The 12,371-nt window shown below is 51.9% G+C and overlaps 4 protein-coding genes across 4 annotated transcripts; 3 read left to right on the top strand and 1 right to left on the bottom strand.

Annotated features, from left to right (window-relative positions):
* Positions 1-258: 258 nt before the first annotated feature.
* On the top strand, positions 259-1,353 carry TrAFT101_002894 (uncharacterized protein; the record flags this gene model as incomplete). Its single annotated transcript, XM_066126730.1, has 3 exons — positions 259-616; positions 749-973; positions 1,040-1,353. The coding sequence occupies 3 exons, from the start codon at positions 259-261 to the stop codon at positions 1,351-1,353; spliced, it is 897 nt and encodes a 298-aa protein (XP_065982837.1).
* A 29-nt stretch (positions 1,354-1,382) lies between these two features.
* On the top strand, positions 1,383-2,969 carry TrAFT101_002893 (uncharacterized protein; the record flags this gene model as incomplete). The annotated part of the gene is made up of 1 exon (XM_066126729.1): positions 1,383-2,969. The coding sequence occupies one exon, from the start codon at positions 1,383-1,385 to the stop codon at positions 2,967-2,969; it is 1,587 nt and encodes a 528-aa protein (XP_065982836.1).
* Positions 2,970-4,322: 1,353 nt separating this feature from the next.
* Positions 4,323-6,974, top strand: TrAFT101_002892 (uncharacterized protein). Its single transcript, XM_024903469.2, has 4 exons — positions 4,323-5,021; positions 5,098-5,560; positions 5,630-5,766; positions 5,821-6,974. Exons 1-4 carry the CDS (start codon positions 4,684-4,686, stop codon positions 6,548-6,550), a joined length of 1,668 nt encoding a protein of 555 aa, XP_024764008.1. The 5' UTR covers positions 4,323-4,683; the 3' UTR covers positions 6,551-6,974.
* TrAFT101_002891 (uncharacterized protein) lies at positions 6,884-9,975 on the bottom strand. Its single transcript, XM_024909523.2, has 3 exons — positions 9,799-9,975; positions 8,556-9,737; positions 6,884-8,466 (listed from the first exon to the last, which is right to left on the bottom strand). The coding sequence occupies exons 2-3, from the start codon at positions 8,621-8,623 to the stop codon at positions 7,128-7,130; spliced, it is 1,407 nt and encodes a 468-aa protein (XP_024764007.1). The 5' UTR covers positions 8,624-9,737; positions 9,799-9,975; the 3' UTR covers positions 6,884-7,127.
* Positions 9,976-12,371: the final 2,396 nt, after the last annotated feature.

Below are 12,371 nucleotides of genomic sequence, written 5' to 3'. Positions count from 1 at the left end.
CGCTGCCTCTGCCTCTCGCCCACGGCGACGATTTCTGGCATTGACCAGCACAGTCTCCCATGACGGGACTCATGCCTCTTTGCCGAAGCCTCCAGATTTGTCTTCCAGGTCTGGCGCGCGGGCGATTGGAAATCCAGGGCCGACCCTGCCCCTCGCCGACCTGCGGATTTTAGAACGAGGCTCCAGGCTCTCAGCCCACTTTCGCCTCGCCCTGCGATCCATCAACAGACTCGACGTGCTGGCCCATCGACCGCCACCATGGCCCCGTCCAGCAAAGCAGCCAAGTCTCGCAGGCCTGCGGTTGTGTCCAGCAAGCCGATGCCCAAGCCCGTGACGCCTGCGATTCCTCTGCCCTATGTCAAACGCCAAGCTGCGGCCGCAGCAGCAGCGGCAGCAGCAGCAGCTCCCGCGACTGCCCTGCCCTCGATCAACAATGTCAAGCCAGAGGACAGTCCTCGCAACGGCACTCTTGGGGTGCAATCGAACGACGCGAACCAATCTGCTTCGCCTACCCTGATTGCAAACTCGATTCATGCCAGCGAGTCGCTGCCAGACAGCAGCAGCCCAGAGTGGAAATCTGCCACCCAGACGGATCTAAGCTCCCAGGGCGCCGAGGGTAAGTTGTCCGCATGAATACTACTTCATGGATGAGAATGAAAAGAAGACTGCATCATGGCATATCATCTGCCTGCTCGCTCTGTCTTTAGTACGCTTAGCAAAGACTCGTCGGCTAATATTAGAGTTATAGCTATCGATACGTCCAAGGAAGTTATTTCTGCTGCTGTCAGCAAACCCGGCGCCGCTGCAGACCACGCTGCTGGCCAGGACAGACTTTCGACGACCTACGCCGTGCAGCCACCCAATCTAGGAGCTCCTGCTCCTCCAGCTGCTAAAGATACCTCTTCTGAGCTGCAGGTCCAGCCTCACGATCCAGCGATGGCCACATCCCAGGGCGAAGCTAGGCACAACCTAGGTAAGCTTTATTCTTGTTGTATGCAAGCTTATTGAGCTTGAAAGCTGATCGTGATGCACTCCATAGCCCAATATCCCCCTGTGAAACTTGTTTCCTCTCAGCCCCCTCTGCCGGTATCGCCAACTCGGTACCAGATGCCGCCACCATTCCAACCGGCCCACCCTCCGATGGGCATCGCGGCGAACGGGGACTTATCTCGAGGTCCTAGGCATCCTTTACCAAATGCGCCGCTTCATATGCATCAAGCTCACCCAAGTAACGGCAGTATTCACTTCGGGGTCTACCACGATTCTCAAAGCTCCTCGCCGGCTCCACCTCACTCTGGGGGATTGTTCCACCTCCTGGAATGCCCATGCCTGACGGACGCCCACACCCCATGATCCCTCACACTGGAAGTGGATTCCCACCAATGGTGCCGTACATGACAGACATGATGCCTGTTGCCAACTTTGACGGCTATGGCCGACCGATTACCTATGCGCCCATGGATTCGTACCACCAGTACGGCAATGCTATGGGGCAGTCAACGCCGCTTAGCTTCCATGACTCCCAGTCTTCGGCCCACGCTGAAGAAGCTGGCATGTATAATCAGTATCGTCCTGCAGCTTTACCTAACGGCGCTACTACTGGGCCAGGTGACGAGCCTCAAGCTCAAAACCAACAAGGGCGAGCGTTCAGGCCCGCAGACTTTTCCCAGATGATGCCCAATCACGGCCTACCCCCTCACATGGCACAGGCCGACGATGCTGATGGAATTTTGGGCTACCTGCAGCAACAATTTGCCTCACCCGAGTTTGCTGATTGTACTCTGGAGCTTCGGTACACCGACGATAGGGCTGCGCCAGTACGGATCCCTGGCCATAAACTTATATTCGCCCGCAGCCCCTATCTTTTCAATCTCCTGCAGAATCAAGCTTTCCAATCGTCTCCCAACGACAGATCTCTCCAAACCCTTCTCATCGAAACCAGCAGCAAATGGATCCGCTCGGATTCTTTTTACATGGCTGTTCAGCGTCTCTACGGACTACCACGGTTCCAAGCTCCTCCGCCTCCTCCTCAACGCGTGGGTATGGAATCAAATGACGTGATTGCCGCTGGATCAATCAATGAGCAGATTGGTTTTGCCATCTCGTACGCCGCTGCCGGCCATTTACTCGCTTGGCCCTCAGTTGTTCGACGCGGCTGTGAGATTGCTACCCATCTCCTAACTTGGGAGACTTTGGAAACAGTATTGGAATTTGCGCTGGACGGATATCAAGACAAGGGCTCTCATGACGTCTACAAGTACGAGACTGGATCCCCGATCCTTCTCAGTGCCATTGTCACGTTTATTGTTCACAATTTCCCCTCTCACTTCAATTTTGATACTGAAACTGTGGAACTTGCACCTTACAGCAGGCTGCCAATCAACCCACCGCCGTTGACCAAGGGCTCTTCTGCCGACATAGAGATACCCTTAGCACATACCGAAGGCCCCCACGTACAACTAGGAAAGGGACGTCGCCCTCAGAAGATTAACGGTATCCAGTTTGGTGATTTATCCTTCTCAGAAGGCAAGAACTTGGCGGACGCAAACACTCCCAAGGCTACTCGCGCCGCTCAGCCAATATCGTTTTCAATTTTGTCCAGAGTCCTCTTGGAAATCCCATTTCGCCAACTAAAGAGGATCCTGGAATCCTCTGGGTCCGGTAACGTTAACGGCTGGGCAAATGCCGAATCTCGCTATCGCATTATTAAGACTGCTGTTGAGGAGCGTGAATTGCGCCGCCGCCGAGTCTTGGATGCCGTCTTGTCCGGACAAGCTCCCGAATCAGAATCAATCCGACAGGGCCTCTGTAGCCCCGAACCAAGGGACCTTGGCTGGTGGACTGCACTAGGATGGCAGGAAGAGCTGCTACCATATGGCAATCCGGATGGACCTACCTTGGCTCGCAAATGGGTTCCCCTGGTTGGCCTCCAGAGTGGTCCCATATCCAACATTCCCGAGTATCCATAATGATCTCGTCGGTTTAGTTTGATGACTAACCACATCTCTCTCGACGAGTTGACGAATCTTATTGAGCATTTGGCGTTATAGCTCTTAAAAAAAAGTTATTGGGTTTAGCCTTTTGCATTGCAAATGGCGCTAAACTCCTTTTCTCCTTCTGTTTTGAAAATTGGCGTGCATTGGTGCTTTTATTGCAACATTAAGATCACCGACAGGTTATTTTTGTTTTTGTGGAAAAAGCTGCCTTTATTAGGTCGGTTATGGAGGAGAAGATTGGGAGAAACAGCAACACTTGCACTTGGAGCGAGCGCTTGGCACATACGGGAGCACATCGTGTTTGGTGGTACAGATGCGTTTTCTATGAAAACGCGGAGCGTACAAGCATACTCAGAGTGCTCCAAGCTGATGAGTCTATGTCTGCAAAGTTTGGGGGTGGATCTCGAGCGAAGTTGCCTCTCCAAAGGTGGTCATATATTAGAGGCGCCCCTTTTGAACCGTCTTGTGGGAGGAAAATAAGTATGGTGGGAAAGGTTTGGCTGGGAGTGCAGGAATGGGAAAGGAATGGGCGAAATGGGATATTGGCATTAAAAAGAAAACAAAAGGTTGCCTCTAATTAGAGGCATATGACGAATGTTGATGATTAAAAAAGCAGCTACCTCTCAAGGAAGTGGCTAGGTAATGCGGAATGCATACTGCGCTGTTGAGGATCCGAGAAGCCGACTCGAATGGTTGTAAAAGGAGCAAAGGGCTGGATGGAGTGGACTAAAAGGGTGGTGGTTAGGCTCATATCGTGACTGCGGTAACAGATAGTTTATAATAGGTAGTTAGACAGATGAGGACATATCAGATATAGCCTCTTAATCCCTGATGGAGACAAATGCGTGACGGATTGATCAGATATACCCGAGGGGACGTCAAGCTCCCTAGCTACTACTAGGTAGGTAGCCGTATGTATGCCAGGTGGATGGAGTTGGGCGTATTGACTGGCAGCGAGAAGCGCATGAATATTATCCCTAAATGCAGTATTCATCTCCGCGGCTCCTGCAAGTGCTGCTGAGCGCGTCGTGTTTTCGATATAGAGTAAGGTTGGTGATGCAACAAGTGCACCTATTAGCTTTGAGAAAACAAGTAAATTTCAATGCACAATCGAATGGCTCCTAATAAGTGCTGGCGCCATAGAGGGACTGTCGCAGACCGCTTGTGAGAATTTGGCGGTCTTACAAGCGCAGCAGTCGTCAAGTCATCAAATAATGGGGAACCCCACCACTAGGAATGTAGCGGTACCTGGGGCAGGTACACTGTGACGTCCACATGTTGCCGCGCTGCCGAGGCTCTTGCTGGTGCCTCCCCCAGCATTGCATTTGCTCCAGTACATGCACTGGCGGCTTCTGTAGCCTTCTGTCCATCTCGAGACGAGCACCTGGCTTGGTGAGAGCCTCATCCTGGGCTGTCTCTGGAGATACGCCTGACGAACAGCGCAAGAAACAGGGAACCAGAGATTACGCGCGGCTGCTCCGCTCCCCCTTTGCATCGCGCCCTTGGGCAGCAACATCTCTTTTTTGCCGGTTGCGCCACAGGCTCGTGACAAAGGGCATCTATACGGATGTAATTTGCCTCCAGAGATCTCGCCATAGACCCGGCGTCAGCTCCCGAGCTTCAGCTGCTGCCAGGCCTCAACGGCTACGACATCCAAGCTGCTACGACGTCGACGTTCTCCATCCCAATGGCATCACCATTACCATTGCCGCCGTCTCCTGGCGGAAAGGCTGTCGCGTCGGCCACCGGCTCCTCCGCCGGGCCAGATCCCATTCTGCGCAATGCCCTGCGATATACCATCTCGCCACGCGAATATGCGGCCCTGCACAAATACGTCCTCTCCAAGTCGCGGGCGCTCCGTCGCGCAACGCCCAGTCCAAGCAGCGTGGAGAAGGCGCTACAGCCGAGGAAGGGAGGCGACGACTACAATGCCAAAGCCGTGCGACATTCGCTGCGCGTGTTCACGGCGACCTGGATAGGCATGAAGGCATGGGACGCTATCATGAGGAGGCTTGGGAACAAGGAGTAGGTTCTTTGCTGGCAAGCAGATTGAAATAGTGAATTACAAACAGCAGTACTGACTGACGGACCAAATTCCCAGACCAGGCGGCAGTGGCCAGAAGAAGCCATTTTACAAATCTCCAGCTCTGAGGCTGTCCCTCTCGCTGTCGACAATCTTGTTCCTCTACCGCGTTCTTTTCCGCTTCCTGACTAGGCTCCGCGCCCATCTCTTGGATCCGCAGGCTGAGCCCTTCCGGCTGCGCAACCCACGAACGACGGCAACGCTGACGTCGCCATTTGCGCCGGCCATTGGAGCCTCGCTTGCGGGTCTGGCTCTCGGCGCTTATCCATCGTCCCAGATGCGTGTCAGCATCGGTATCTATGCCATGTTCCGCGCTCTGGAGTTTGGCTGGAACGTCTGTGAGAAGGAAGGCATGATATGGGGTATCAAGAATGGGAAGAATCGCGAGCGGCCGTGGTGGTTTGGCAGCTGGATGCTGCAGCCATTTGCCTTTGGACAGCTGCTCCATGCTGCTGTCTTTGATCCTGATTGTTTCCCAACTGTATGTTTCCCCTCAACTCTGGCAGGCTCTGATCAAGGTTTGCCTTGTTACTAACCTTTCCATTGCTAGTCCTTTGGAGATTGGATCTTCAAACATTCCGCTACGTATCTGCCTCCGCGGCCAGAAAACTATCCTACGGCCCTCAAATGGCCAAACCCTTCTCAGATTTTGGAGAATATTGCAGAGATGGCTCGACTCAACTGGCCGTATGTGGAGTCTTGTTCCTTTTTATCTGTGTCACACTGGACTAACGTCTATAGACCTAACGTATCTCCCATCTTATTCCCCAACAAAGAAGTCCTTCCACCTTCACTTGCTGGCGTATCACCACTGAGTTCACAGGCTCATCCACTCATCACGTCTCTCTCCTGCGCAACTCTTCACCCGACTGACCCATCTTGCTTGCGAACATACCTGACCTTCTGGCTCAACTCCTTCCCGACAATGACTCGCTTCTTCCTCATTTTCTACTCCGCTTTAACCATCGTCCCCAAGTTCCGGAACCTGTACCACTTCCCCTTCTCCACCATTCAGCGTATGATATCTCAGGTTCTGCGCCTCTCTACCTTTGCTACCGGAGCTATTTCCACGGCCTGGGCATCACTCTGCTTTTTCCAACAGTATCTTCCTCGCCATGTTCTTGCGACTCAGCGTATCTTCCTCGGCGGCTTCTTCGCGGGAATGTGGGCTTGGGTGGAGCGCCGCCATGGCCGCAGTGTCTTCTTGTACTCTGCCCGTGCTAGCGTCGACAGCCTGTGGAAGGTCGGCGTGAAGCGTCGCTGGTGGAAAGCGATGAAGGGTGGCGATGTCTGGGTGTTTGTCCTTGCGTTGATGATTTCGGGTGTGGTGTATGAACGAGATGCCAGGGCTATCCGAGAGGGTCAGTGGCGCAAGGGCATTAGCTGGCTGCGGGGTGAAGGATGGAAGGATTGGGCTATGGAGGAGGATGGAGAGGAAGAAGAGAAGGAGGAGAGGGAGAAGGATGATTAGAGGATAAAGAGGAAAAAGAAAGACGTCTCACGCTGAGATGTTGTTTAGAGGGGGGTGTTGATATTATGGCGAAGGTGATGTGTAAGATTTGGAGGAGCTGTAGCGTATTGGCGTTGGAAGATGAATTTCGGATCGATATTAATTAGGGGGGCCGGCGGTTTGTTATGTTTAGGTCTCATGTTAGAAAGCTGCATGTAGACGGGGCGTTGTCAATGCTCAAGTTTGTCTTTTGAGATGTTGAGCTGGTGTGTATGTCTTGCCTGGTTTGAATGCGCTCTGTGGGCTTTCTTTACATGCAGTGTGTAAGATGGAAGTTGTCATGCAATAAGAAGATGACTCATTATACAACTTTTGATATTTCAGTTTGTCTCATTCTAGTGATCGCTAATATCCTACAAAAAAAACCCAAATAAAAATTAGACAGCATTGCTCATCATCCATCTCACACGTGCCAGTTACAGGTTATAATATTTCTCAGGAGAGAGCGACATCGTTCCTTCGTTTCTCCTCTTTTCCCGCTATCCTTTTTTTTTCTTCTTTTCTCTTCGCTTTATTTTATTTTCTTCTTTTCGCCTTTCTAGTTAGCGAGGTGGCTTCTCACCTCCTTATCGGCCGGCTTCGCCCAGTGCGCCTTGACACCTCCCCAGCTCTCCTCGCTATAGCCCTCCTGGACCTTCTTGCACGTCCGCAGCCCCCAGTCAGTGACACCAACCATGAGGCTGCTCTCGAACATGAAGGCACAGCTGCCGGCGCCAACCTTGACCGGCGCCAGCTGGGCGTTGCGCGCGCCCTCGTAGCTCTCGGCATCCGGGCCGTGGCCGCTCATGACGTTGTGCAAGCTAGCGCCGCCGGGCACGAAGCCGCCGGCGCCGCCACGCTTGGCGTCGTAGCCGCCGCAGATGAGGCCCATGAACTCGCTCATGGTGTTGCGGTGGTACCAGGGAGGGCGGAAGGTGTCCTCGCCGACCAGCCAGCGCGGCGGGAAGATGACGAAGTCGGCCACGGCGGTCCCCGCAATGGGCGACGGCGCCGAGAGCACCGTGAAGATGGACGGGTCCGGGTGGTCGTACGAGATGGTGCCGATGGTGTTGAAGCGGCCCAGGTCGTACTTGTAGGGGTAGTAGTTGCCCTGCCAGGCGACGACGTCAAAGGGCGTGTGGGCCTGGCGAGTCTCGAAGAGCGCGTTATTCATCTTGACGGTGACGGTGAAGGAGCTGCTGCCCTCGGAGGCCGTGGCGCCACAGTCCTCGCTGAAGTGAGCCACGGGCGCCTGGAAGTCGCGCGCGTTGGCCAGGCCGTTGGAGCCGATGGGGCCCAGCTCCGGGAGGACGAAGTGGCCCTGGTAGAGCTCCAGCGCGTAGCCTCTGGCCGGGCCGGAGACGAGCTGCACCTGGTACTTGACGCCGCGGGGGATGACGGCAATCTCCATGGGCCGCACCAGCAGCCAGCCGAACTCGGTGCGGATGTTGAGGTCGCCCTCCTGGGGGACAATCAGGAGGTCGCCGTCGGCCGAGTAGAAGGCCGCGCTGGCGTCCATGCTCTTGCCGGCGGCGTAGACGAGCATGCCCAGCCCCTGCTTGAGCGTGGCATCGCCGGCGCCGGCCACGAGTCTCATGCCGGACACAAAGTCCAGGTCGCGCGCCTCATTGTGGTCGAAGGGGTCCCACCGCAGCTGGTTGGGGATGTAGCGAAGCTTGGAGGTGTCGGCGCCCTCTTGCTCGGCGCGCGACGGCTCGGCGGAGGGCTGGTACGGCGGGTGGGCGCACGAGGGCAGGATGCGATACAGCCACGTCTGCTTGTTCTCGTGGCGGGGGGCTGTGAAGGCGGTTCCGGAGAGCTTCTCTGCGTAGAGGCCGTAGGGGGGCTTTTGGGGTGAGTTTTGGGCGATGGGGAGGGCGCCTTGGACGGCTTCGGATCTGGAGATATTGTGTGGTGTTAGTCTTTCAGTTGCTGGGATGGAGCTTCACGACGAATGATGCTAGTTCGCCAGGCAGGAGAAACATACTCTAGGTGGTTATCGAATCCATTCTGGTACTTGTACAGCTCCTTCGTGGCGAACACGGTAGCAGGCATGATGGAACAATGCGTCTGTGTGTTCAGTATCTGATCTGTTGGGTTAAAGCGCTTCAATCAATTCACCGAGACAGCTTAGCTTTCTGAACAACGGAGGAGGAAGTGTGAAGAATTGAGTCGAAGTATCATTTATATCAGGAACGAATTACATAAAAGAAAAAAGCTAAAATACTAGAACACCACCACCGCCGAACATACACGCTCACGCAAGGTCGGCATATTTTTCCCATCTGATGACAATGTCTCTCTGCTTTTGCGCAAATGGCAAAGCACCCAAAAAAAGAGCTTGTCTGGAGCTTTGCGCCACGCCTGGGGGTTCCGGTTCCGATTCCGCCCCGAATCCGGCGGTTTCTGTCGGATTTTGGAGGGCATTGAAGACTATATGACAAAAATATGCCTGTAACGCTGCAGCTATGGCTGAGGCTCTAATGAGCCGTTTTTTGTGTCTCCCCTACTCCCGTCGATAGTCGACAAAACCCCCGCTCTTCCCCGCGTCTCCATATCCGGAACGGTTCCGTCAAAGGGCTGCGGGCTGGCTAAAGCCGAGAGCAGCCCCGGCTTAGCGCATCCAGCGAGCGCATTGCCTGTTTGGCAGGGCATTGATTTGCTACTCCGAACAGTTTGTGAGGTTGGCTTAATCGGAATGGAGCATTTTAAGGGTTCTGCAGTATTTGGTAACCATACATTTTGCACCTTGTTTTGTGCTTGACAAAAGATTACATACATGCTCACACAGATAGTATTGCAAACCATTTCTCACAGCCCTCGATTCAATTGATACAAATGTCTTGATACTGATACTCTCTCTATGTAAACAACCAAAACCAGTAGTACATAATTAGACCATAGCCTGCGACTCTCTGTTATAGCAACTTTGCCTCATCTCTCTGCCTTGACAAGATCTTTGAGGCACCGACGCTTAAACTCCGCGCTCAATGGCGCGTCGTGTAGGAGTAAAGAGAGGGCTGGGATGGTGTTATGATGGCCGCATTTTGAAAAAGTATTCAGCCTTGACAAGAATCCAGTTGTATTAAAATAGTGCACAGTTGAGAATATAGTCATGTTGATTTCAGCCAGTACATCCTACTCTTCTCTTGTTATAGAGGAGCTAGATCTGCTGAGACGGTCAAAATTAGCCAAGTGATCCTACTGTGGTGGGCGATGAATAAACTAACCAATTTGGTGCAAAGAAATTGCACTTGCAAGATTCGTATGTAGTAGGTAGATATTCATTCAGTAGCCAATTGGGCATTCAGCAATGTATGAAACTGCGGACCAAACTTGAGGCGATGCCTTGATGGGAACTGGTGTTACAATCACGGCACCGACGCAAGTTTGTTCGCGGTTTCATATTCTGCTGAATGCCCAATTAGCTACTGAATGAATGAATGAACGAATGAATTATTGACGTTGTACAGGATGAAAATTTGCAAAGCTCTCGGTTGTGCTCATCTCTCGTTTATATAGATGGTGAAGACGCTGGCCAGCCTCAGGCTGCGAATTTGTTGGGGACGCGTGCATATAGCTGATGTAGCAGTCAAGTGCTGCACAAGACATCCAGTACATGTATCACGATGACATGGCGCCTCCTAAGAGGTCCAGCTCGGTTGTCTAGAACCTGTTCCTTGTGTTGCATGCGCCATGCATGAGCATTTGATGGGCTTCCCTCATAGCCAATGGTGCGGTTTCGGTGTATGGATACCTTCTTTCGACTCTCTCCGGATTGGTAGATTCAAACTTTCAATCTTATCTTACGAAATTGAAATTACAGTACGGTGCATATAGGATTGATTAGGATGGCCATATTTGCGACGCACTTTCGCATGGAAAGGTGAAATGTGTTGCGAGATGTTGGGATCAAGGTGCTGCCACGGTTGCGTTGGATAGACTAGCTGCTGCTATCTCTGCATTAGCAGTGCAACCTCGGGAATGACTCCCCGACCAATGTTGAACGAATTAAATCTGAGCAGTTCATCTCGTCATATTGTTTCTCCTTTTTCACAAAAAATACACTCTGTTCAGCTTCCCGTGTGCTTGAATTGCGCCAGTGTTGAATTCCATTCACATTGCATAGCCTCTTTTCCATACACAGTACCGTCCTCTTCGCCCCCATTTGCCTTTGCATTTTCATGACCAAGCCCACATGAATAACCCAACCCATCTTCCCATGATTAAGCCCGCAAACAAATCCCATCATCACTCCGTCGGTCGGATTCGACGCCGTTCCCTCTGAGTCAAAAGGTCAGAGAAAGAGCCATGGAAATAAAGGTTCCTTCAGCTGCCTCACTCTTACCATTTCCAATGTTCCTTAACATCTCCCTAGAGGACATGTTAGGTGAAAATTGTCTAGAAAACAAACATGTGGAAAGTAGAAAATGCATAGAGGCTCACCACACTCTCAATACATCGATGAACGATTGTTAACCATCGTATTTATTCCCTTTCCTTGGTTTCCCTTCCATCATACGTCTTCGCAATTAGCTTCCTACCATCAAGCGCATCCGTCTATCGTGTTCAGAGCTCCAATTACCTCGTGATTTTTCACCTAAAAGCTATTCTATAATTGCGTCCTATAACCGCAGGCGTTGCGGCGTTTTAATACGTAGCGGTGCCTCGAGCACATAGGTATCCTGTAGCGGCCTGTTCGCTATTTGCTGCATCCAAGGACCATGGTGATAATATCCAGTCCAACACGGTGTTCCCCCGCTGCAGTTAATTTCATAGGCGGTAAAAATAAAGGGTGTAGAGAATATTTTAGATAGCGAAATGAAAAACAAGCGAAAAGAATTTGTAAAGAAGTAGAGATACAAGAAAAAAAAGAAAAGAAAAGAAAAAGAAAAGAAATATTTCGATCCCGTACGCTGGGCCACTGGGTAAATAGAAGGCAAATTCGTGGTGTGAGCGGGGTGAATATGCAATTCGCACGCTGTCGTAGAGGGAGATTCCGGCGTATACTTCGAGGTTCATGGTAATAAAAAAGAAAAAAAAAAGAAAGAACAGAATATGCTTGGGGCGAATAAAACATTTAAGAGCTGGTTATTGTCGAAATGAATCGTTCCAGACGTAGATTCGCGGAGGGGAGGGGGAAATCTTATTCATATCTCGTGGATCGGCCGGCTGGTAGTCTCTATACAGCGGCGGCAGACTTGTCAGTGGCTGTTTCGCAGGCAGCCATGTAAAGGAAAAGTCCAACATCAACTCTCTAGGGCGTCATACAGCGTTTGCTGGAGCGAGTAAAGTGTTGCTTTATCAATTCAATGGACGCATCTATCACTTCGCTCTTCGCGTGGAGCATTTTCAGGGACGAATTTGGCGGCATTGGCGGGCTCTCTTCATGTAAGAGATCGGCGTAGCGCATCGGCAAAACCTGAAGCTGAAGGTAATGTGAAGTTGGGTGCAAGTACAATTGTAAGTAAAATGCAGCAGCGTTGTATTTTCATTCCCCCATGCTCTTTAATTCCCGTTTATAAGGCGTATAATTCTTCAATGGGCTCTCGAGCTTGTGTCGCCGAAATTTGTACGCATTCTCTGATCGGACGTCGTCTATTCGTAGATACTCTTGGAAATTTTCTTTGATTACCACGAGACATTGTTGACGGGCGGGTGTTGTGAGTCGCAGAAAGGTCTAGAATCGACTACGGCTTGCGGTTCTCGCGTCGTCTGGGCAATGTCTAAACTCTTAATCAGTCATATGAACATCGCTATGCGCTTGATGTCGCAGGCGTGCTGTGGACCGCCAGGACTTCGC

This window comes from Trichoderma asperellum, chromosome 2 (genome assembly GCF_020647865.1).
Source record: "Trichoderma asperellum chromosome 2, complete sequence".
NCBI classification, from domain to species: domain Eukaryota; kingdom Fungi; phylum Ascomycota; class Sordariomycetes; order Hypocreales; family Hypocreaceae; genus Trichoderma; species Trichoderma asperellum.
This window is presented reverse-complemented; position numbering and strand designations above follow the sequence as displayed.

Coding starts and splice junctions, on each gene's coding strand:
- TrAFT101_002892 (XM_024903469.2), top strand. CDS start 4,684: ATGGCATCACCATTACCATTGCCGCCGTCTCCTGGCGGAAAGGCTGTC. Junction 5,561..5,629: donor ATCCTGATTGTTTCCCAACT/GTATGTTTCCCC, acceptor TTCCATTGCTAG/TCCTTTGGAGATTGGATCTT. Junction 5,767..5,820: donor ATGGCTCGACTCAACTGGCC/GTATGTGGAGTC, acceptor TAACGTCTATAG/ACCTAACGTATCTCCCATCT.
- TrAFT101_002891 (XM_024909523.2), bottom strand. CDS start 8,623: ATGCCTGCTACCGTGTTCGCCACGAAGGAGCTGTACAAGTACCAGAAT. Junction 8,467..8,555: donor GGATTCGATAACCACCTAGA/GTATGTTTCTCC, acceptor CAATATCTCCAG/ATCCGAAGCCGTCCAAGGCG.